The 24,419-nt window shown below is 45.7% G+C and overlaps 1 protein-coding gene across 1 annotated transcript in view; it reads right to left on the bottom strand.

The window, feature by feature from the left end:
- The window catches only part of CD99L2 (CD99 molecule like 2), a 99,601-nt gene that overhangs the window by 3,834 nt on the left and 71,348 nt on the right, over positions 1–24,419 (bottom strand). Inside the window, exons 6-8 of the mRNA XM_087427537.1 lie at positions 7,234–7,272; positions 6,609–6,728; positions 349–414 (exon numbers count right to left, since the gene is read on the bottom strand). Coding sequence (XP_087283663.1) covers positions 349–414; positions 6,609–6,728; positions 7,234–7,272 — 225 coding nt within the window. The remainder of the gene's footprint in view (positions 1–348; positions 415–6,608; positions 6,729–7,233; positions 7,273–24,419) is intronic.

The following is a 24,419-nucleotide window of genomic DNA, read 5'->3' as shown; positions in this document are numbered from 1 at the left end:
CTGTCAGCATTCGTCCGAGCCGTGTCTAGTTTCCCTGACCGGGAGCAAAAGGGCCTGGGGCTCAGGCTCAGATGGATCAAGAGCAGAGGCTGAGCCCCGACAGGGCACAGAAGTCCTTGACACAGCCCCAGATGGCCCCGGTGCTGGCCCAGCATCGCTGGCGTCAGGAAGCTGGAGTCTGGCTGATCGGGGGCAGAGTGCTGGGACCCCTGGGCCCCTGCAGCGCCTTGCTCCAGCTGGAAATTCTAGAAACAGATACCTCTGTGCTTCCCTAGCACAGTTCTGCTCAGTGCTGGGACCACCGACCAGGAGACCTTCAGCAAGGGACAGTGACCAAGAAGTCCTCACCTTGGGGTTCCTCGCACACAACGGCTTCCAGGTTCTCCCCCTTCACGTAGTCTGCATTGAGACCCTCTGCAAAGGGCAAAGGGCAGAGTTAGTGACTGACCCAGAACCAGAGGGACCCGGCCATGATGGAGAACTGAGCAAGTCCTCCATTACAGTGAAAAGGCACAAGTCCCTGAACAAACTCTGACTCTGCCCTCCAGGCCGCTGGAACGTCCTTATTCAGGGGAAGACGCTGGCTGCAAATGTTCCCCCCCGCCCAGGGATTCTCAGCATCGTCCTCAGAAATGATGCCCCTGTGACAAAGGTCCCTGACGCCCCATCCCCATAGGACAGGTGCCACCATGCGTGAGACTGTGGGCCAGAGAGCAGCTCCACCCAGCAGAGGGGACACCTGATGGCAGGGCTCGGGGCTCAGCACTACGGGCCTGATGGGCTGGCCCAGGGGCTGGGGAGGCAGAGAGCGAGCCAAGCGCCGTGTGAGTGACTGATGGATGCAGGGCAGGGAGGTGCAGACAGCTGAATGGGGCTCACCGCAGAGATGCCACCAAAGCCTCCGCCAGCGCATGGCTTTTCTAGCGATACCTGGGGGAATGGCCAACTGGTTCCTCCAGGCAGCGGGGCCAAGTGCTGTCCCCGCCCAAGCGTGGAGGGCTCAAGGCCCACCGAGAGCTGCTCTGGTCTACTTAGTTATTTGCGCTTTCTCTCTACCTGCTTCCAAGAGAGACTTGGGGACTCTACAAAGCATCCTCTGCATGCCAGCACTCAAGCCACGGAGTGGCACCTGCTGGACGCAAGGGCCATCACTCAGGACTTGGAATGAACCCCACCCCTTATCCACCCCAACCCCTTATCATCCCTGGATAAGCCAGGGACTGGAAACCTTATCAGAGCCCTGGGCCTGGGGGAAAATTGGGCCATGGTTCTAACCAACCAACCAACTGAGCGGGCACCAGTGTAAGTCACTCCGCCATCCCTGGCTGCAGTGAGGCTCCTCGCCTAGAAAAGTACACCCACCTGCCCTGGTGCTCACTGGGATCAAGGTGGACACCACATGGGCCCAGGAAAAACGTGGGTGCTGCTCACTGGTGGGTGTGGCCAGCCCCCATGCGGTGCAGGGTAGGGCAGGACAGAGACCGCAGAAGCTGTTCCCAGCTGAGCCTCCTGGTCACAGCCCAACTGCCAACCTGACACGCGCTGGGCTGTCTCCCGCCTGTGGACAGCTCTCTGGTCAGCCCTCGGGGACGACCGCCAGTGGGCATCTGACTCCCAGACAGGGCCTTGCCTGCCCCCATCGCATGCAGCCCTGAACCTAGCCCCACATGGCCTGGGGACAGAGGGTCTGGCAGGTGGCATCCTCGCACACGTATCAGGAAAAGCTGGAGATGGTTGTGGTCGCAGCCAAGTGGGTGAGCGGCAGGGAAAGGGAGGGGCGGAGTGGTGACAAGGAGCCAGGGAAGCAGGGTGGGGAGGGATGGACGATGAAGTGTCGAGGCCAAAGCAGAAGAGGAAGATGAGTTAAGTCAAAGCACGTCATTACCTTGACCTTCTGCTGCATCTGAAGGCAAGACACAAAGCTTAGGACCCTGGAGCAAGAACTCAGCCCCCAGCAACAAACCACCAGGCTTTCCATGAGACGCGCTGGGAGCAGAGACTGGGAAGCAGAGGGTCCCCAAAGCCTAGGCCCCTTTGGTGGCAGCAGAGGCCAGAAGCCCCTGAGCACCACAGTGGAGACAGGAGAGCGGTTTCTGCTCTGCCCCCCGACTTCCACACACTCTGGGCAGAGGCTTGGCAGAAAGTGCAGGGATAGGAGGTCCCCACAAACATCCATGGGGCTCTTCCTGATTCCAGTCTGGCCTAGGTGCCAGGGACACGCCAGTGTATGAAGCACACACAGTCCCCCAGGGAGCTGACAGCCCAGAAGGTGATGGGGGGGCAGCAGTCACAGACATAAAACCAACACGCCCAATCCCGCCCCACGGGCCCCACGCCAGGCTGCGTGGCAGAGACATGTAGTCCTGCCCACAGGCTGGGAGAGTGCCCCAGGCCTGAAGAACGAGAGCAGCTAGGGGAGAGCGGACAGCGGAGAGGATGCTGGAGAGAGCAGGGTGCACTCAGAGAAGTGAGTACGGCTGTGGAGAAAGGCTTCTGGGGACAGGGGCCACGGGCAGGGAGGGGAAGGGATGTGCTTGGAGCCAAACCATGAAGGGCTTGGAATGCCCAGCTCAGGGGCTAGGCTGTGACCTGGAGGGTAGGGGTAGCATGGGAGGTGCAGGCTGAGCCGTCCCTGTGCATTTTAAATAGGTCCCTCTAGCTGCTCAGGGCAAGGAGAAGTATGGGGGAGACTGGGCAGGCTGGAGGCTGATAGAACCATCCAGATGGAGGACAAGGAGACCTGCCCTGGACAGGCAGGGGCCATGGCGGTGGTGAGGGAGAGGTGTTGCCCCAGGATCGGGAAACCAACTGATGTGAGGTGGGGGGATGGGAGGATCCAAGAGGACTGGTGGAATCCATGAGGGGAGGCCATGGGGACAGGAGTGGAGACAACTTACGAATTCCAGTGAGAAGGTTAATAGCACAGGGGGGTGGATACAGAAGCAATGGAGGTCTTTTTCAAATTTGGGGGACATTCCATACTCAGTTCCCTTTTGTGTAAACTGGGGCTGATAGTGCTTGCACGAGTGTGTCCAGCTAAAGGACTCGGGACCATGTGGCTTTAAAAATGACAATGAGGGTTGGCCTGGTGGCACAGTGGTTAAGTTCAGCATGCTCCGCTTTGGTGGCCTGGGGTTTGCCGGTTCGGATCCTGGGCGTGGACCTACACCACTCATCAGCCACGTTGCGGTGGTGACCCATATACAAAGTAGAGGAAGATTGGCACAGATGTTAGCTCAGGGCCAATCTTCCTCACCAAAAAAAAAAAATAGGACAATGACATCATTGACACACTGAGTGGAAAGAACTGGGGGGGCAGGGAGGCTGAAGGTCACAAGAGAGAAGGGGATTGAGGAACAGAGCAAGATTCCACAGGCAGGGGGCCATGGGGCCCAGGCCCCAGGTGGAGGGGCCACCGACAGAGGGCTGGCAGGTGTGGTGTGAAGGCTGCGGCAGGGGGCGAGCCCACCCTCACACTGAGCGGGGCTGGGGAGAAGCCCGCTGGCTCCCGCTCAGGGGTCTGTGGGGGCACAGGTGCTGTGAACTTCCTGGGAGCCATCATTGGCCCAATAAGCACGCTCGCCTCCCTGGCTTGGGCCACCCTGCCAGCAGGCTCACTCCCACTGCCCGGCCCAGCAAGACCCTCGCCTTGAAGCTGCCTCCCAGCGAGAGAGAGATCATGTCCATTTCCTCCAACCTTGTGGCCACATCGCTTTCAGCTGTCATCAACACCCCTCTTTTTGGTTTCTTCTCTCCCAAATAACATATAAATTGTTCAACTCGATATGCCAAGGCCTTCATGTTCTCCTGCTGTATTGGCTTTGTCTGCTAATTCAATTTGCAAAACCTCACACCTGTTTGTTTTAGGAAACACGTGCAAAATAACGTATTTGCATTTCGTCTGAGCACCCCCACAGAGACACAGACACAACTCTGACATCTACTTTGTGGTTTGGAAATCAACCCCCCCCACCCCGTTCCTACTGACTGGCACCCCTTCCGGGTTCATGGCTTCCCGTCTGCCGTAAGTTCCTCAACAACGCTCTGAGCCTGCATTTCCTGGTCTACACACCAAGGGTGCCCTGCCTGGTGCGCCTGTCACCAACTAGGCGCCTGGAGAAACTCAAAGGTGGGTTTGGAAGCAATTAACTGTTTTTCCAAGTTGTTTCTTTTCCTTTTGTGTACTAAGGAGACGTAACCAGCAGCCATCCTGAAAGTGACCAAGCCTCACCACAAGAGCTACACCCATGACCCATGCCTTATTTTTAATGCAAAGATCTCTCCAGGAAGAGCTTAGGCCTCATTATGTGGAAGCATGTTCTCCAACTGAGCCTGTGCAAGCAAATACCCGCCTCTCTCTTTGGAATATTCATTCCCCAACCAAATAAAAGTTCCTGCTTCCTTTTGTTCAGGGACTCCTCATGGCCTCCTATTTGCTGCTAATACACTTGACTTTGTGAGACAACTTCCACTGGTGTAGAGTCTTATTTAACTCACCAGGAGGCGAGCCCACTTGGTTCAGTAACACACCTACCCTGCAGGGCTGCGGGACCCTGGGGCAGTGACACCCACAGGCACAGGTGGTGTCAGGTGGGTGGTGAGCGCACGAGGCCAGGCCTGGTTCTTGCTGTAGCTAGGGGCTCAGCTTTGACACACTTTCTCTTTACTAACCACGCCTTTTACAATCTCAAAACCATCCCTTGGCACGGGGGCTGTCCTGCTCAGCTATGCAGCAGCCATGTATTGGACAGCCGTGGACTGTACGCATCTCACCATTAGGGCAACGAGCTGTACGGGGGTGAATGGGGGCCCCCAAAGATATGTCCACGTCCTCACCCCTGGAACCTCTGGAAGTGACCTTACTTGGGAAAACGCTCTTTGCAGATGTGATCAAGTTAAGGACCTCAAGATGAGATCATCCTGGATTAGGGTGGGTCCGAAATCCAATGACAAGTGTCCCCATAGGAAACAGAAGAGGAGAGACAGACACAGAGGAAAAGGCCATGTGAGGACAGAGCCATAAGCCAAGGGACACCTGGGGTCATCAGAAGCTGGAAGAGGCAAGGAAGGACCCTCTCCTGCAGCCTCCAGAAGGAATCAATCCTGCTGACATCTTGATCTTAGACTCTGGGTCCCAGAACTGGGAGGGAATCGATTTCTGTTGTTTTAAGACACTCAGTTTCTTTGCTTTTGAGCTGGGACAAGGGATAGCTCTAAGGACAATCCAGCCTCCAGTTCTGCATTCCTTCTGACTCTTCCCTGTTCATACCACTCTAGAGCCAAGCTTCTGGATCCATGGTAGGTTGATACAATCTTAAGCAGGGCAACCATATACAGTTGTGCAGGTTACACACTGAGATGTGAACAGTGCCCCTGGAGTACCGCGGTGCACAGCCTGTGTAGCTGTATGTGGTGACCCTGGTCAAGAATGTTGTACAAGAGTAAAAGAAGCAAATATGATGGCCAGATGAAGAAATAGTTGGAGACTTCAGCAATACCCACATTCAAAGCATTCTGGGACCCAGGTTAGTTTTCTGGGAAGCTCAGCTCCAGGCTAGAATTAAGGGCAGAGGCCCAGAGCAAGGGTAGGGGAAGGCTCACAGGGGATGCTCCTAAGCTTCAGGAAAGAAGAAAACTATGGCTGAGTCAGGATCTGTCACTTGAACTAAAAATCGCCAGTCTTAAACTAGAGCCACTCTCTCAGCAAACAGCAACATATCAACGCTGTGCTTATAAAACCAACAAGTGTACTCTTCTTGTTCTCTCTCAATGGCACCCTCAAAGGGCTCCCTGACATGGGGTACCTGTGGGCTCCCAAGCCAGGATTCCATCTGTAAATATTCAATTTACCTACAACTTACACACTCCCACATACAGCCTAACATGAAAGTGACCTATCTTTTACAAATCCAGCCTGTAAGGCGGAGGACACAAACCACACTTGATTCTTTCTCTGACATCCCTACTCCTTGAAAACAATTCATGATTCCACACATTTTAAGATTTTCTGGCTCATAGGGGTTAGAGCAGAGGCACCCAGGCAGCAACTTCTTGCGATCTGAGGGGGGTTGCCAGAACAATAGGAGCGCTGGCTTGCCCAACAGTGCTGCCTGCCAGGTCGTAGAGATCCCGGAGCCTGCTGCCCTCGGCTCCTGGGGAATCCGGCAGCCTGGGAGGGAGCTGTTGACCCAGAGCCTCCAAAGGCCCCAAATCCCCTTGGGTGAGAGCCGAGGCCATACGGAAATCCCAGGGTCCCACTGTCACGGGGCTCTGCCCCCACAGACATGCAGCTTCTGGGACCTCCTGGAGACCTTGAAGTTCAAGGTTGTTGAGTCCAGCCCCATCCTCTCTTCCAGGCCAGTTTACGCTTCAGTTCTGCCTGAATCTGTCCCCAGGGATTTCCAAGAGTGCAACTCCATCCCCACCTCACCCCGGGAAGTCGGCTCGGAGTTGGCCTCAGGCAGGCTGTGGAAGGGACTTGAGTCTCCACTCACTCACGTTTCTGCCCCTTTCCCTCAAAAGCCCTTGCACGTTTGTTCCCGTGCAGGAGTGGGGGGATGAAACCACTTTGGACACAGCCACAGCAGCTGCAGGGCAGATCCACTTACGCTGAATGCTGAAGCAGAACTTCTTCTGCTGGTAGGAGATGTAGCTGGAGACAGCGCCAATGAGGGCCATGGCCAGAGCACTGGCCACTCCGGCGATGGTGCCAGTCTCTGCAGACATTCCTGAGCAAAAGAGAGGGCGGGAGAAATCAGGAGAGGTGGAGTCAAGCCAATAGCACCACAAGGATTGGCTCAGACACCTGGTTCATCTTCTAGCCACCAAGCCAAGCTTGTTCAAATGCCCATGACCCCCAGGCCAGTGTGAGAGGGCTGTGCCACATAGATCTAAGGTATTAAAATGACACAGTGCCCTCTTGGATTTGCCAAGTGCTTCTCATCTTCCTTAAGAATTTCCACTTTGAGAAGCTTGAAAGGAGGACATGGAAATGGTGCAGTCCCTCTTTAACTGAGGGTCTCACGCCAGCAAGCTTCACATGGGGGCACCTCCCCAGGGACCCAGATTTTCACGCTTAATTCCTGTAAATGACTACATCCCTCTGCTGTTGGCCTCATGCTTCTCTACCGGAAACATTCAGGGGAAGGTCGGGAAGGCCAACTCTGAGACGAGAGTGGGCCAGCACTATCTCTCCTTGTGCTTTACAACAGAAACCCCGGGACTCAAACCCACCAGATTCAGAGTCGTCATTGCTGCCATACGCGCCGTCACCTGGAGAAAGGACAAAAGCACTTAGTGTCTGCTGTGACCCCGTGACCAGCCAGCTTGCGGTCAGGGAGAGCCCCTCGCTGACCCTTCTGATCCCCCCTCTGCCACAGGCCCCAGCCAGGAAATCTCCTGTGGGTTTCTACCCAACTGTAGCAAGACCTGCTTCCTTATGCCTGTCACCTGCAAAGTCCAGGATGCCAGGTGGAACTTTCTATTTTCAAAATGATAGCGAGTGCGCACTGGGCATTTGTTAGCTCCCGGCTCTTGACGCACAGTACTCCACTGAAGCCCTCTGCAGCGCAGCAGGGCAGGCGCCCCAAGCCTCCCTGTTAGAGCGCAGGGAGCGGAGGCTCGCAGGGGAGGGACTTGCCGCCAGGTGGCGGAGTCAGGCCTTGCCGGGTGAGCCTGACTCTGACTGACAACACTATGTGTGTCCCCTGTAAGAAGTATTTCTTCTTTATCTGCTTATACAAACATGCTCATGTAAAACGGTTTAAAAAAATGATGAAAGACTGGCATAAAAATAATTCATAATCCCAGCACCCAGAGAGATTTACAGTTAACATTTCAGTTTCCTTTCCTCCTGTGCCTAGTGCTTTATATGCATTTCTTCAAATCCAGATGTTCACGTAACTTAGGTACATCCACGGCACCCTTACGATATACTACAGGATTATGTGACAATCAAGAGTTTTTAAGGCCTTCTACATCTAGCTTGGCATATAATTTGAGTTGTTCTTGGAACATAAACAAACACAGGCTGACAAGCCCTTATCCAGTATTTTGAAATTCATAAGGCTCTGAAATATCACAGAGATGAAGAACAGACTAGCATTTGACAGGGGTCTGGGAGGGTGGAGAGGAAGGGGCCGGCTGCGATTATAAGAGGAAAACAGGCAGGATCCTCATGGTGGTGGAAGTGTTCTTTATCCTGACTGTGGCGGTGCTCACACGAATCCACCCACGCAGTAACGTTTCATAGAAAACACACACACACACTTCCCCAGACTGCAGCTCCCTGACAAGCAACTGGGGGGTCCAGTTCAGGAGAGTAAGTAGCCTTGAGCACTCCCTCCACGTCACCCTCTTCTTCTCAGGGCATAATGCTCATTAATGAAGGGAGACTGTGTTCCCAGAGCCCAGGGTTCTTAGCAGCAACTGTCCTGGAATGTTGCAGGCAATGAACTCTGGCACTTCCCTCACCAATCCAAGAGTCTGGGGGGATGCAGTTTCACGGATTGTAACAAATGTCCCCCTCTCTGGTTGGGGTATTGGTAATGGGGGAGGACGCAGGAGCGTGGGGGCAGGGGGCATATGGGAAGGGAACTCTATACATTCTGCTCAATTTTGCTGTGAACCTAAAACTGCTCTAAAAAATAAAGTCTATTCGTGGGGGTGGGGGGCAATGAGGTTTGTTATGTTCCCACCTGGGGCTGAATCCTTGAGATAAGTGCATTTTATAAAGATCCCTGATTGGATAGGAATGGTTATTATAAAACAAGGAGCACCGACATTTAAAAAACACCATTACTGCTGTTGCAGAAAGCCTAGGAGAAAGGAGGACAGGAGTCACCCTGTGCATTAACACATCAGCAGCGAGGTCACTTGTGAGGACTTGGAGTCCGCCTGTGCTGGAAGTGGCCATTGTCAAGGGTAGGGGCAAGCCCCTCACAGGTGTCCTCTGCTGATGTTCATGTCACTAGATTTCTAGTTGAATTGGAATTGAATCAACTAGATCTGTGGGCAATTCAACCTACTATTTCCTTCACCTCGAGGTGGAATGAAGCTGAGTGTCCCCAAGTCTCTCTCTCCTTGTCAAAACCTGATCAGTCTCACAATCTGTAACACCTCGAGCTACAAGGGTGTTCTGTGAAATACAAACAGGACAGCCCCCTGCCTACTGTCTCTCCCAGGCACACGGAGAGAAAGTCTGGCCCTTCCCCAGGCTGTCAAAAAGGCGCAAAAGCTCAATACTTCAAGTCTCTAGGAATTCCTGACTATCTGACCATCTGTGATGTAGAAAAGCATTATCCTAAGAGGATGACAAAAAAATGTTATTCCTCTTCAAAAAGAAAGTGATCCCATTCTGTGGGCAACTCATTGCTCAGATGGGTATGTGAGCTGAAAATATTGTGAGGCTAAAGAATAACTGGAAAATAAAACTAAAAACTCAGTCATTCTAGATCCTTCCGTCCCTTCTGGTGCATGAATCTAAACTGACGTCAGCCACACAGGCTTGCCATTGGAGTTAGCCAAGCCAGTGTCATCGCTTCAATCCTTGTTTGGCTACCAAGCTCTGTTCACTTCCTCTGAGCATAGGCTGAACCCAGTTCCTTTACAAAATGCATGCCATGCAAAAGATGGTATTGGGACAGCTGATGAAACACTGGCATAAAATGAATTTATCCAATCCAATACCATCTGTGGAAGGAAGATCCCAATAAATAGAAAACAGAAGAAGCCATAAAAGCACTATAAGAAAACAACGTTTATATTGTCTTGGGGGAAGGCATAACTTTCTAACCATGACCCTGAAGCCAGAAACCCGGAATGGAAAAGACCATATCAAGAGTAAAAACTTCAGTACTTAAAGCACAAACAATAAAAGAAAAAAAATGGATAAATTAGATTTCATCACAATTAAAAACTTTTGTTCTTCAAAGGACATCACCCAGAAAGTAGAAAGACAACCCATAGAACAGGAGAAAACATTTGTAAATTGTGTATCTGATAAGGGACTAGTATTGAGAATATATAAATAACTTCTATAAGACTATAATAAAAAGGCAAATAACTCAATTTTAAAATGGACACATGACATGAATAGACACTTCTCCAAAGAGATATACAAATGGCCAATAAGCACATGAAAAGATGCTTAACATCATTAGTCATTAGGGAAATGCAAATCAATCCCACAATGAGATCCCACTTCACGCACATTAGGATGGCTATAATCCAAAAAAGGTAAATAAGTGTTGGCAAGGATGTGAAGAAATTGGGCTTAATAATCCCTAATATAAAAGGAGCCCTCACAAATCAATGAGAAAAGATACAGACTAGAAAAGTGGGCAATGGGCGTGAATAGGCAATTCACACAATATATTTAAAAAGTGTCAAATAAGACAGAGGTGAAAAGTGTTTCACCTCTCTTGGATTCAAAGAAATGCAAATTTAAACAGGGTAGCATTTTGCACTTCTCAAATCTGCAAAAATACAAAACTATAAAAATACGACATGCCAGAATTTATGGGATACAGCAAAAGCGGTTGTAAGAGGGAAGTTTACAGCAATATAGGCCTATCTCAACAAACAAGAAAAATCTCAAATAAAGAATCTAACAATGCACCTAAAGGAACTGGAAAAAGAAGAACAAACAAAGCCCCAAATCAGTAGAAGAAGGGAAATAATAAAAATCAGAGCAGAAATAAATGAAATAGAGACCAAAAAAACAATAGAACAAATTAATAAAACCAAGAGCTGGTTCTTTGAAAAGATAAACAAAATTGACAAACCTTTAGCTAGACTCACCAAGAAAAAAAGAGAGAAGGCTCAAATAAGTAAAATCAGAAATGAAAGAGGAGAAATTACAACAGACACCTCAGAAATACAAAAGATTATAAGAGAATACTATGAAAAGCTATATGGCAACCAATTCGACAATCTGGAAGAAATGGATAAATTCTTAGAATCATACAACCTTCCAAAACTGGATCAAGAAGAAGTAGAGAATTTCAATAGACCAATCACCAGTAGGGGGTCGAAACAGTAATCAAAAACCTCTCCCAAAATAAAAGTCCAGGACCAGATGGTTTCCCTGGTGAATTCTACCAAACATTCAAAGAAGACTTAATACCTATCCTTCTCAAACTCTTCCAAAAAATTGAGGAGGGGGGAAGCTCCCTAACTCATTTTATGAAGCCGACATTACCCTGATACCAAAACCAGACAAGGACAACACAAAAAAAGAAAATTACAGGCCAATATCACTGATGAACATTGATGCAAAAATCCTCAACAAAATACTAGCAAATCGCATACAATAATACGTTAAAAAGATTATATATCATGATCAAGTGGGATTTATTCCAGGTATGCAGGGATGCTTTAACATTCGCAAATCAATCAACGTGATACACCACATTAATAAAATGAAGAATAAAAATCACATGATCATCTCAATAGATGCAGAGAAAGCATTTGACAAGATACAGCATCCATTTATGATAAAAACTCTGAATAAAATGGGTATAGAAGGAAAGTACCTCAACATAATAAAGACCATATATGAGAAACCCACAGCTAATATCATCCTCAATGGTGAAAAACTGAAAGCTATCCCTCTAAGAACAGGAACCAGACAACGATGCCCACCCTAACCACTCCTATTTAACATAGTACTGTAAGTCCTAGTCAGAGCAATCAGGAAAGAGAAAGAAAGAAAAGGGATCCAAATTGTAAAGGAAGAAGTGAAACTGTCACTATTTGCAGATGACATGATTTTATATATAGAAAACCCTAAAGAATCCACCAGAAAACTTTTAGAAGTAATAAATGAATATGGTAAAGTTGCAGGATACAAAATCAACATACAAAAATCAGTTGCATTTCTATACACTAACAACGAAGTAGCAGAAAGAGAAATTAAGAATACCATCCCATTTACAAATGCAACAAAAAGAATAAAATACCTAGGAATAAACTTAACCAAAGAGGTGAAAGATCTGTACACAGAAAACTATAAAACATTGCTAAAAGAAATTGAAGAAGACACAAAGAAATGGAAAGACATTCCGTGCTCTTGGATTGGAAGAATTAACATAGTTAAGATGTCCATACTTCCTAAAGCCATCTATAGATTCAATGCAATCCCTATCAAAGTTCCAACAACATTTTTCACAGAAATAGAATAAAGAATCCTAAAATTTATATGGAACAACAAAAGACCCCGAAGAGGTAAAGGAATCCTGAGAAAAAAGAACAAAGCTGGAGGTATCACACTCCCTGATTTCAAAATATACTACAAAGCTATAGTAACCAAAACAGCATGGTCCTGGCACAAAAACAGACACACAGATCAATGGAATAGAATCGAAAGCCCAGAAATAAACCCACACATCTATGGACAGCTAATCTTTGACAAAGGAGCCAAGAACATACAATGGAGAAAAGAAAGTCTCTTCAACAAATGGTGTTGGGAAAACTGGATAGCCACATGCAAAAAAATGAAAGTAGACCCCTACCTTACACCATACACAAAAATTAACTCCAAGTGGATTAAAGACTTGAATGTAAGACCTGAAACTATGAAACTTCTAGAAAAAAACATAGGCAGTATGCTCTTCGACATCGGTCTTAGCAACATATTTTCAAGCACCATGTCTGACCGGGCAAGAGAAACAAACAAAAAAAATAAACAAATGGGACTACATCAAACTAAAAAGCTTCTGCACAGCAAAGGAAACCATCAACAAAATGAAAAGACAACCTAACAATTGGGAGAAGATATTTGGAAACTATACATCTGATAAGGGCTTAATCTCCAAAATATATAAAGAACTCATGCATCTCAACAACAAAAAAACTACCAACCTAATTAAAAAATGTGTAAAAGACCTGAACAGACATTTCTCCAAAGAAGATATACAGATGGCCAACAGACACATGAAAAGATGTTCAAAATCATTAACTATCAGGGAAATGCAAATCAAAACTACAATGATATATCACCTCGCGCCCGTCAGAATGGCTATAATTAACAAGACAGGAAACAACAAGTGTTGGAGAGGATGTGGAGAGAAGGGGACTCTCATAGACTGCTGGTGGGAGTGCAAACTGGTGCAGCCACTATGGAAAACAGTATGGAGATTCCTCAAAAATCAAGGATAGAACTACCATATGATCCAGCTATTCCACTGCTGGGTATTTATCCAAAGATCTTGAAAACACCAATGCATAAAGATACATGCACCCCTCTGTTCATTGCAGCATTATTCACAATAGCCAAGACTTGGAAGCAACCTAAGTGCCCAACAAGGGACGAATGGATAAAGAAGGTGTGGCATATATACACAACAGAATACTACTCAGCCATAAGAAACGATGAAATCCAGCCATTAGTGACAACATGGATGGACATTGAGGGTATTATGCAAAGTGACATAAGTCAAAGGGAGAAGGTCAAATACCGTATGATTTCCTTCATTAAGTAGTAGATAATAACATCAATAAACAAACAGATAGAGACAGAGATTGGTTTGGTGGTTACCAGAGGGGAAGGGGGAAGGGAGGAGAGCGAAAGGGATAATTCAGCACATGTGTGTGCTGATGGGTTGTAATTAGTATTTGGATGGTGAACACGATGTAATCTATGCAGAAATAGAAGTATAATGATGTACACCTGAAATTTATACAATGTTATAAACCAATGTTACTGCAATAAACAAAAAATTAAAAAACAAAAAAAAAACTATAATACCCAGTGGAGGTGAGGGTATGAGCAAACAGGCCCCTGTCTGCTTGCCGGCGGCGGGAATGGATGCTGGTACTATGACCTTAATGGAGTCCCATTTGGCAGTACACTTGAAGAGTCGCCTCTTTAAAACTTTACACCGCCTGTGACCCAGCAATTCAGCTTCTAGGAATTTATCCGACAAACAATGAAAGTTTTGTATATTTGGCTATGAGGATATTCATCACAGTATTGTGTCTAGTAGTAAAAAGCTGGAAGAAAAAAAACCTCTGTACAAAAATAGGTACTGGTTAAATAAATTATGGTATAACAATATTATGCAGTCACTGACATGATGTTTTAGAGCACTCTTGAATGACAGAGAAATATATTCAGGGTATTAGTGAATCAAAAACTATCTAAAAAGGTAGCATGATCCCATTTTATAAAAATCAACACAAATATTTACAAACGTATACTTATGCATAGAAAAAGTATTGCAAGCATATATTCTGAAGTATTCCTGATGATCCTTCCTAGATGGTGAAACAATAAACAAGTATTTTTCATATAATTTTTAAAAAATCCTTAAAATATGCAAGCTCCATGCAAATCTCTCCTATTTCCCCACAACTGGAGAGAGAGCTCGAAGAGGCTCTTTCACAGATCATTACAGGATCTTCGTTTCCAAGGACAGCACGTTCCGTATCCCCACCTGCCTTCTGAGTTCACAGTGATATTACGTACCACCAAGATTGGAGTAGCTCTCTACTGTACTAGAAATGCCCCAGTACAGCGTATCTCTTACTGTGATTTGCTTTGAGTATAGAAACCTATACACATAGCTAGCTATATGGAATGTCCAGCTCTAGGGACCACCGTCATAGCAATAGCAACTGCCATAGCTACAGGGACGGCCATTGTAGCTATAGGGACCCCTGAAACTATAGTGCCTGCCAGAGCTATAGCAACCGCTGTAGCTATAGCAAGCCCCACAGCTATAGGGACCGAGAGCTGTAGCACCCACCGTAGCTAGGAGGACTCCTATACTATAGCGACCACGGCAGAACAGGAGGCTTTGCCTCAGTGAGGAAGTCATAAACAAGCCCTGTAGTCAAAACAAGTGTTATACTCTCAGCATCTTCAAATACAAATGACAACAATGCACACACACGTACACACACATCAGGCTTGAGTCCCACACAGCCACATACCTGAGAGGCAGGGATCCAAGGCACGTATTTGCCCTTCTCTGACAACAGCACAATCCTGGGCTCACAGTGAGTGCCTGACACATCTGATTTGCCAAGGGCATGGAGAGTCACGTAACACTGGGAAGATTCTATCTAGAACTGCTAGGAGGGATAGCCAAGTATTTAAGGACTTTTAGTAAGTATTCTAGACTTCCAATAGCTCCAACTAGGAACTTTAGATTTTTTAAAAAATTTCATCATAAAAAAAGTGGCAGCAGAAATGCAAAATAAAAAATTTTTAAATTTAAAAAAAATGAATAAACGAAGAGGGAAAAAGACTATCTTCAAATGACGCATGGTTACAAAGTCAAATGAAACTGAAAAAATCGGCCAGAACACGGCTGCCTAGGCTAACCACTGGGGATGCCATTCTTCACTGTTCCAGAAAGTCTCCAAGGCCTGGATCTCCTCCATCCCCACCTCAGGGATGAGAACACTCACCCTCTAGATAACATGACAGATGCCCTGTCCCAATCTGACACAGAGCCCTGCAACTCCACCTTCCTATGTCACGCTCCGAAGATACCAAAGAGGTTATCTTGGAGAAAACCTGTGTTCACGCTGCACTCCTGAGTGTGTGGGCCTATGTGTGCATGCACATGTGTATGTGTATTGGGGGCAGGGGCTCTGAGGGAGAACATGGGTCTCTTCACATCCTAGAACACTAGAACCAGAGAGCTGTTCCTCTCATCTGAAACATCCTATTTCTTCACATTATGAAAGCTGAAAAAAATATGGACACAGGCCCAAAGGAGTAGTTAGTCATACAGACAAAAGATCTAGAAAGGGCTGTTCAGAGGGACTCAGGGCTGTCTGGGGGCAAATCTCTAACTTTTTAGCTCCTGATGCAAGGCCCCCAGTTGGCTCACTGCACCCACAGCTGGGCAGACCACCTATGGGACTTGGTGGTCACCAAGTAGCCAGTGGATGTCTGATGGGTTTTAGCCAACATTTCTAGGGTAAGCCCTTCCACTTAAGCTATTTTGCCATGATTATGTTCCCATCGAAACCCAATTCCCTGTTACATGAGATTAACTTGATGGCTTGTAAGGGATCATGGGAGGGCCCAGATACTTTGAGATAGTGATTGTAAATACAGTAAAAATGGAAGAGAAATGTTTTCTTCAAGGATACAATAGGGAGAACGCATAAACAAAATGTGCTATATCTATACAATGGAATGCTATTCAGCCTTAGAAAGGAAGGAAATTCTGACACATGCTATAACATGGATGAACCTTGAAAACATTATGCTAAGTGAAAAAAGCCAGACACAAAAGGACAAATACTGTACGGTTCCACCTATATGAAGTACCTGAAGTAGTCAAATTCATAGCGACAGAAAGCAGAATACTGGCTATTAGAGACTGCAGGGAGGGGAGAATGGGGCACAATTGCTTAATGGGGATAGAGTTTCAGTTTGGAAAAGTTCTGGAGATGGATGACGGTAATGGTTGCACAATATTGTAAATGTATTTAATGCCACTGAATTGAACACTTAAAAATAGTTAAAATGGTAAATTTTATGTTATGTTTATTTTACCACAATAAAAAAATTTTTAAAACAACAGTAAGGAAACCTGAGAGCCTGGAAGACTCCAGAAGACTGGAGGTTCCAGACAGGGAGCAAGCACAAAGGCCTAAGGCTTCCCACGTGTGGTATTATATGAGAAACAAATGCAATGAAAATTCGAAGGCAGGCAGCAGTCTGCTGAGTCTAGGCCCCTGCGAGGCAAGTGGGAGAGCCAAGGAGGCTGTCTATGAAAAGGCCCGGGAGGCAATCAAAGACGGAGGCTCCCGCAGGTCCCCCCTGGGGACCACAAGGTTGCATGCAGAGGGAAATAGCACTTGAAGTTACAGTCAACTGACCACAGCCCATAACATCTTGTCCTAACATCTTCTCAGTTAACCCTGGGAACTAAAGGCGATGGTGTTTATGCTTCATACTTGGGGACGTCTTAAGACAGCTGACATGTGTGACCCAGACACGTCTGGAGGAGAGTGTTTCTCTTTAGAAGTACAGGTTTTGATTCTTGCCTCAGTTTTTAAGAACTACGTGCTTTTGGCCTTAAAAATTGCCATCTGGCAGTAAGAAGGTGCTCAATTTAATTCTAACATCAAATTTTCTTTTCTGACTAAAAAAATGACGTGGTATTTTCTGCCCCGTGAGCCTACAGTAGTTACAAACAAGCAGCATATACTGCAGGGAATCCAGCGTGGAGGCCGCAGGTCCGGCGGCCGGAGGTGGCAGCTGGAAGAAAGGCGTCAGCACAGTGAGGCAGAGCGAGTCAGACCTCTAGCGCTCCAGGGTGAAGTGCCAGGCGGCGCTCCTCTCTTTACGAGGTTATTCACAATGCAGGGAGGGTTTGCACTTGAAGCAAAAGAAAGGCCCTCCCTGAAGACACCCATCCCCTACCATCCAAGCCTCCAAGGACTGCCACTTGAAAGAGCTGGTCACCAAAATGCTGGCTCTGAGCAGACCCAGAAGTTCAAGAAGGGCCAGCGAGAACAAGCAGGGGTAAAACAGCCAGTCAGAGCGAGGACTAGCGACTGTCCCTGAACGGTCTTTAAGGAAGGCAGAAGGCAGACTCACGTGGGAAGGCTGTCACCTTGGGGAGGGGAAAGCAGCAGCAAATGGCCTGTCCCTTGATGCCCCACCCCAACCCACTCTCTCCCTCCAGCCCAGCCCCTCCTCTCTCATCCCCATTTAATTCCTTGGGTCAACTTATCAGAGTTTTCTGACCAACACGCCAGTGGGAGTGATCTGGGGGTGCTAATGACACTCCTCCTGCCCTCCAGATCCTTTACCAATAGAGAACAGTTGCAAGGGGCCAGAGGAAGATCATGTAAGGTATTCACTTTATGAATAGGCTAGACAAGTCCCTCAGCACCCTCAAGGTAAGGGCTTCTCTGCACTATGTCAGAGGACATGGCCTGAGGCCAGATGGAAGCTTCCTGCTATTTCTCCTCTCCCCAAAACACCTTGGAGCTCACCTAGGGGAAAGCTGGGTTTACAGAGCACATCACAGAGTTCACAAACTATGAGTATACACTTACCCAGCAAGCTATATGGAGGGCCCTGGGCTCCCTCACCCCCTCCAGGGTCCAGCAGAAAATATTTCATGCCATGACTCCATCACTTATGTGGCCCAGAGGGTTATCAGCCTAGCCAATCAAATGTGTCACTCTACCCTTCATGGGGAGGTGTGTACAAGAGGGCAGAGAGCAAAGCCAGATGTTTGTGCCATCCTAGTCCCCCTCATTTCAGCAAACTATTACTGGGGGTGTCAGGGATACACAAGGAAAAAGATGTCTGCTTCCAGGAAGCCAAATCAAGCAGGAGTGAAAAAGATAACCGTGACTCGGTGTGATTCAGTATGATACATGCTATCCTGTACCAGCAGGATGACGGAGGTTCCGGAGAACCCAGAGGCAGGAGATGGGTGTTGTGCAGCAGTGCCAAGCTGGGGTAGGGGGAAGAGGGCCCCAGAGGGGGAGCCCCCAGAGAGGAGGTGATCTTTGAGGTGTCACTTAAGGGATGAGTAGCCTAGCACTCTGGAAAATGAGAAGGAATTCATCTGGCGGAAGAAAAGCATTTTAGACAGAGAAACAGCATATGAAGGCACAAAGATATGCACCTACCAGTCCACTTGCATGCTTGGAGGTGAAAGGAACCTGGTGCTCTAGGGCAGAAAGATACGTCAGCAGGCTAAGGGGCTGGAACTTACCTTGTAGGCAGTGGGGAGCCAAAGAGACTTTCATTTGTTTCTTAAAAAAATTTTTCCCACCATTAAGAAAAATTTCAAACATTCAAAAAAGTTGAAAACACTGTACAGTGAATACTCCTATACTCACCACCCGGATTCTATCATTAACACTGTGCATTATTTGCTTTATCATATGTCCATCCATTCACCAATCTTTCTTATTTTTGTGATGCATTTCAAAGTAAGGGTCAGACATCAGTACACTTCACCCCTAAACATATTACCTAGAGTTTCACATTTGTTTATGACTGCTTTTCTGAGGTAAAATTTACATATAATATACAAATCTCACGTATATCATTTGATAAGTTTTGGCAGATGCATACACCTGTGAGACCCATACCTCCACCAAGATATAGAATGTTACCATCACCCCAGAAAGTTCTCAAATGCCCCTGCCCACATCCCAACCCCAGCAGGCACAGGTCTCATCTCCAAAATTATAGATCAGTTTTGCGAGTATCAGAACTTCATATGATTGGGCTCATCTAGTATGTACTCTTTGTTCATTGGCTTCTTTCACTCAGTGTAATGTTTTTGGCAATTATCCAGGTTTCTATGTGTATCCGTAATTCATTCCATCGTATGAATATATAAATATATCACAATTTGTCTATCCCTTCTATTGATACTTGGGTTGCTCCCAGATTTTGTTTTGCTATTATAAATAAAGCTGCTATGAGCATTCTTTTACAAATCTTTTTTGGACATACGCTCTCATTTCTCTTGAATAGGAGTGAAATTACCAGGTCACTGGGTAGGTCTACATTCAGTCTTATAAGAAACTTTACACTCCCACCAACAATGTATGAGAGTTTCAGTTGCTCCACATCCCAACCAACATTTGGTATTGTCAGTCTTTCTAATCTTAGCCATTCTGGTGGGTGTGTTGTGGTATCTCATTGTGGTTTTAATTTGTATTTCCCCAGTGAAGAATGATTTTGAGTATCTTCACATAACTTCCTTTATGAAGTATCTGTTCAAATCTTATGCTCATTTTTATTTTTTTTTTTTTATTTTTTTATTTTTTTAATTTTATTTATTTATTTTTTCCCCCAAAGCCCCAGTAGATAGTTGTATGTCATAGCTGCACATCCTTCTAGTTGCTGTATGTGGGACGCGGCCTCAGCATGGCCAGACAAGCGGTACGTCGGTGCACGCCCGGGATCCGAACCCGGGCCGCCAGCAGCGGAGCGCGCGCACCTAACCGCTAAGCCACGGGGCCGGCCCCGTTATGCTCATTTTTAAATTGGGCTGTCGTTTCATTATTACACAATAGTTTTAAACAGAGGACTGACAAATCAGTTTCATGTTCCTGATGGCTCCCACTGGCAGCTGCATGGAAGACAAACTGTTGCCAGGAGACCAGTTAAGAGGTTCAGGTAATGACCCATGGGGAAGTGATATGGGCCTAGGCCTGAGGGGAGGCAAAGAGAAAGAATTTTCCAGATTCAAAAGATACTAGGGGAGAGGATCTCTGGCATGAGGGAGTGAGGAAGTCAACAAACGCTCTCCTCAAAAAGTAACTATAACCCTGGACAATCAAAGACAGTCATTTCAGGAAACAGATTTAGTTCCAGTGAGAACATCTGCAGTGTATGGCCTTTTTGCCCAGGGTTGCTCTCATTCCCCCTTCCCCCAAGTCTTTCAGCAGGGGTGCACAGGCCACGAAAACCAGCAACCACACTGCAGCTGCCAAAGTGGACCCATGTTGACTTGGAGCATTGTCAGTTAATGTGGCAATCTCAGTGGCAAGTGAACAGGGAGAGCCAAGAGCTCCTTTAGCCTGAGCAAGCCACCAACCAATCAACTAGCCAGGGACTTAACAGAGAGGTGGGGAAGTGAGACAACCATAGGGAGCTTGATAAACTCTCCACATAGGATTGGTCGCCCTCAAGTTGAGCACATGCCCAGCAGAGACAGTCTGGTATTGGCTGAAGGTCAGCCACAAAGATCAATGGAGCAGAGTCCAGAAACAAACTCGTACACTTACGGTCAATTGATTTTCACCAGAGGAGCCAAGACAATTCAATGGAGAAAGGATAATCTCGTCACCAAGTGGTGCCAGGACAATTGGATATCCACATGCAAAAGAATAAAGTTGGACCCCTATCTCATACCATATACAGATTGATTCAAAATGGAGCAAAAGCCTAAATGAAAAAGCTAAAACTATAAAACTCTTAGAAGAAGACATAAGAAAAAATATCTTCATGATCATGGTTGTTCTTAAACACTGAAGCATGATCCATAAAAGAAAAAATTGATAAATTGAACTTTATAAAAGTAAATATTTTTATTTGTCAACACTATTAAGAAAAGGAAAAGACAAGGCACAGATTGGGAGAAAATATTTGCAAAATCATATACCTGATAAAGGGCTTGTATCCAGATTATAAAGAATGCATAAAATCTAACAATTGAATTTTTTAAATGGGCAAAAAATTTGAACAGATTTTACCAAAGAAGAATATAAAAAGAGAATATAAAAAGATGCTCACCATCACTTCTCATTAGGGAAATACAAATAAAGAAATAATTAGATACCCCTATATACCTATTAGAAAGTTTAAAACCCAAAAAAGCTGACAATACAATTGCTGATAAAGATGTGAAGCAACAGGAACTCTCATTCATTGCTTGTGGTAAAGCAAAATGGTACAGCCATTTGAGAAGACAGCTGGGCAGTGTACTGTAAAGTTAAACATAGAATTACCATATGACTCAGCAACCATACGCCTAGGTATTTACCCAAGTGAACTGAAAACTTATGTCTGCACAAAAACCTGTATGTAAATGTTTATAGCAGCTTTATTCATAATCATTAAAAACTGGACACAACCAAGATGTCCTTCAGTAGGTGAATGGGTAAACAATCTGTGGTACATCCAATGGAATGTGATTCAGCGCTAAAAAGAAAGAAGCTCTCAAGCCATGAAAAGACATGGAAGAAGCTTAAGCGCATATTACTAAGTGAAAGAAGCCAATCTGAAAAGGCTACCTACTGTATGATTCCAACTATATGAACATTCTGGAAAAGGCAAACGATGGAGACGGTAGAAAGAGCAGTGGTTGCACTAACAGAAAATAGGTTAGGTGAGCGTTGAGGAAGGGGAGAGTGGCTGAGTACTGAAGAGTACTTCTATGGTGACAAAACTGTTTTGTATGGTACTTGGGTGGTGGAGATATGACTACACGCATTTGTAAAAACCCATACAGCTGTATATCACAAAGAGTGAACTTTCACGTATGCAAGCAAAAGAACAAAACAAAACATCAACTAGGTGGGTGGGGGATCCCAGGACGGAACGCAGACTGTGACAAATAAATCTAACTACATTATACATGCATGACATAACTGTACTGAATGGATGAGGAGGGATAAAGGAACTGACCCAAGTAACTCTGAAAAACGTTGTAAACTGTAAGGTAAAGACAAAAGAAACTAAACATAAACACTGGACTCTAGTTGATGAAGTTGTTTCTCACAGGGGTACAGGTTAACAATTCTGATAGTGTTATACACGTATACCAGAATTGAGCATGCAAGCAAATGGTTGGCGGATGGTAGGTTTCTCACTGTCAGGGAGGGAAGTTACAGATAAGCAAGAAAGGAAGACTAAAATAAGCCTTTTGGCACTGGATTACAGTTGGAGACATAAGTATGAACTCATGTTTAGGTTAATATAGATACTGATGAATAGACACAGAAATAATTATAGATACATGCATATAAATGGTTTAGTATACACATCCATATACTTCCTATTTCCTACTTCTGCCCACTTAAAGGGTATAAAAGTAGCAACATCCCCCCTAAGTAATGAACACACTCAACACCCTGATCTTGGTTTCTAATACCATTCTCTTCCAGTGGGGAAGACAATGACATGCTGAATTGGATACCCAAGGAAACAGACCCATCAGGCAACAGTGTTTAGGAAGAAGATGTGAATGAGACCCAGAAAGTGGGAGAGTGCCAGGAAGGGCTCAGGAGGAAAGAATGTGAAGAAGCAGGTGGTCATCAAGGTCAAATGCTGCAGAGGTCACATGGGACAGAGGGCTGTGACCATGAAGAAGTCACTGGGGACCAAAGAATAACTCTGGGGGAGTGGGAGTAGAGGCTTGCATACACTAGGGCATAGACCACAGCGGGGATAACGAGGACTTGAAACTTATCAGCCTCAAGTTTCTCAGTCAGTGAAAGTGCCAGGGAATGGAGGAGGCTGATGGGACTGTGACAGACGGGACTGTCACTATCACCTACAGACAAAATACAGGGCTTCTACAGGGCCAGTAGAAATGTTTTATTGAGAAAAATATATATAGAAGATAAAATTATTTCAGAAACACACTCCAAAACTATAGTTGAGTCTATGTGCCTAAGACCCAAGGTCAGAAAATGAATGAATTAGGATTGTGTTTATGCTGAAGACCATCACTAATTTAAATGTGATGTTTTATCTTCCCTCACGGCATTAGCATGTGTGCATAGAGGACAGTGTCTGAGAATTTCATCATGTGCTATCATAACCATGTTTCAGTTTCACGCTTGTATTTTTTGCTGGAACTCCTTTATCTTCTTTTACTGACACTTATAATGACAGAGGGTATAACTTCAGCTATCAATTGATTATTCTTTACAAGAGAAGTTCAAATATGGGCCTAATTAAAGAATTTCCTAACACTTCTTCCTTGCTCAACATGTACTTTTAATAAGGAAACCCCCCAACATGTCACTCAGACTTTCATTCGTGCATGTGCTTACACACGTTACTACTGCCCTCATCTCACCACTTGGAAATACCATTTGTCACCCAGGAGTAATTGGCTAATTTGCTGGGTTTGCCCTTTAAATGTTCCATGTTCTCCTGACATCTGTGAGTTTCCTATAGAGGCTTTCAGAGCTTTTTACTCAAGATGACACTGTCTGGAAAGGTGTTTTGAAGGACAGATTTGACTACAGTATCCTTTAATCAGAGAGAACACTGTTCCCATATGTAAAGCACACAGTTCTTGCAAGAAAGGAGCAAATGCTAGTGCCACAAGCCAGGATTGTGGAGAGTGTAGCAGGGTTACAACCAGATACACTCAAAACTTGTCACAGTCATAACCACAATAAATCACAACCACAACTTACCATCACAGCAGGTTATCACCACAAAATGCTACAACCACAACTTACCATCATAACAGGTTACCATCACCATAGTTACAACCATAACAACTTACCATCATAACCACAAGTTACAATCACAACAACATACCATCATAACAGGTTACAACCATATGTAACAATCACAATTTACAACCATAACTTGTTTTGCCACATCAAGTCTGGCTAACATTCTCTCCATACTAGGATCATATCTTGACATATACAGTATTAAGATAACAGGTTTAATCTTTGGTGGCTTTGGGGGAACTAAAAATATCTGGCCTTGGGGAGGGCATGACTATGAAGGGTTAGCATGAGGGAGTTTCCTTGTGGTGATGGAATAGTTCTGCATTCTGCATCCTGATTGTGGTCATGGTTACTCAAATCTACACATGATAACATTTCACAGACCCACTTGTGCATGTGTACACATACACGCACACACGAGTGCATGCAAAATCTGATGAAATCTGAATAAGGTCTGTATGTGACTTGATAACAGTATTGTGCTAGTGTCAGTG

The sequence above is a fragment of the Ceratotherium simum genome, chromosome X, assembly GCF_057802395.1.
Source record: "Ceratotherium simum simum isolate JZ-2026a chromosome X, ASM5780239v1, whole genome shotgun sequence".
NCBI lineage: Eukaryota > Metazoa > Chordata > Mammalia > Perissodactyla > Rhinocerotidae > Ceratotherium > Ceratotherium simum.
Note: the sequence above shows the minus strand (reverse complement) of the source record. Positions and strands in the feature narration are given on the sequence as shown.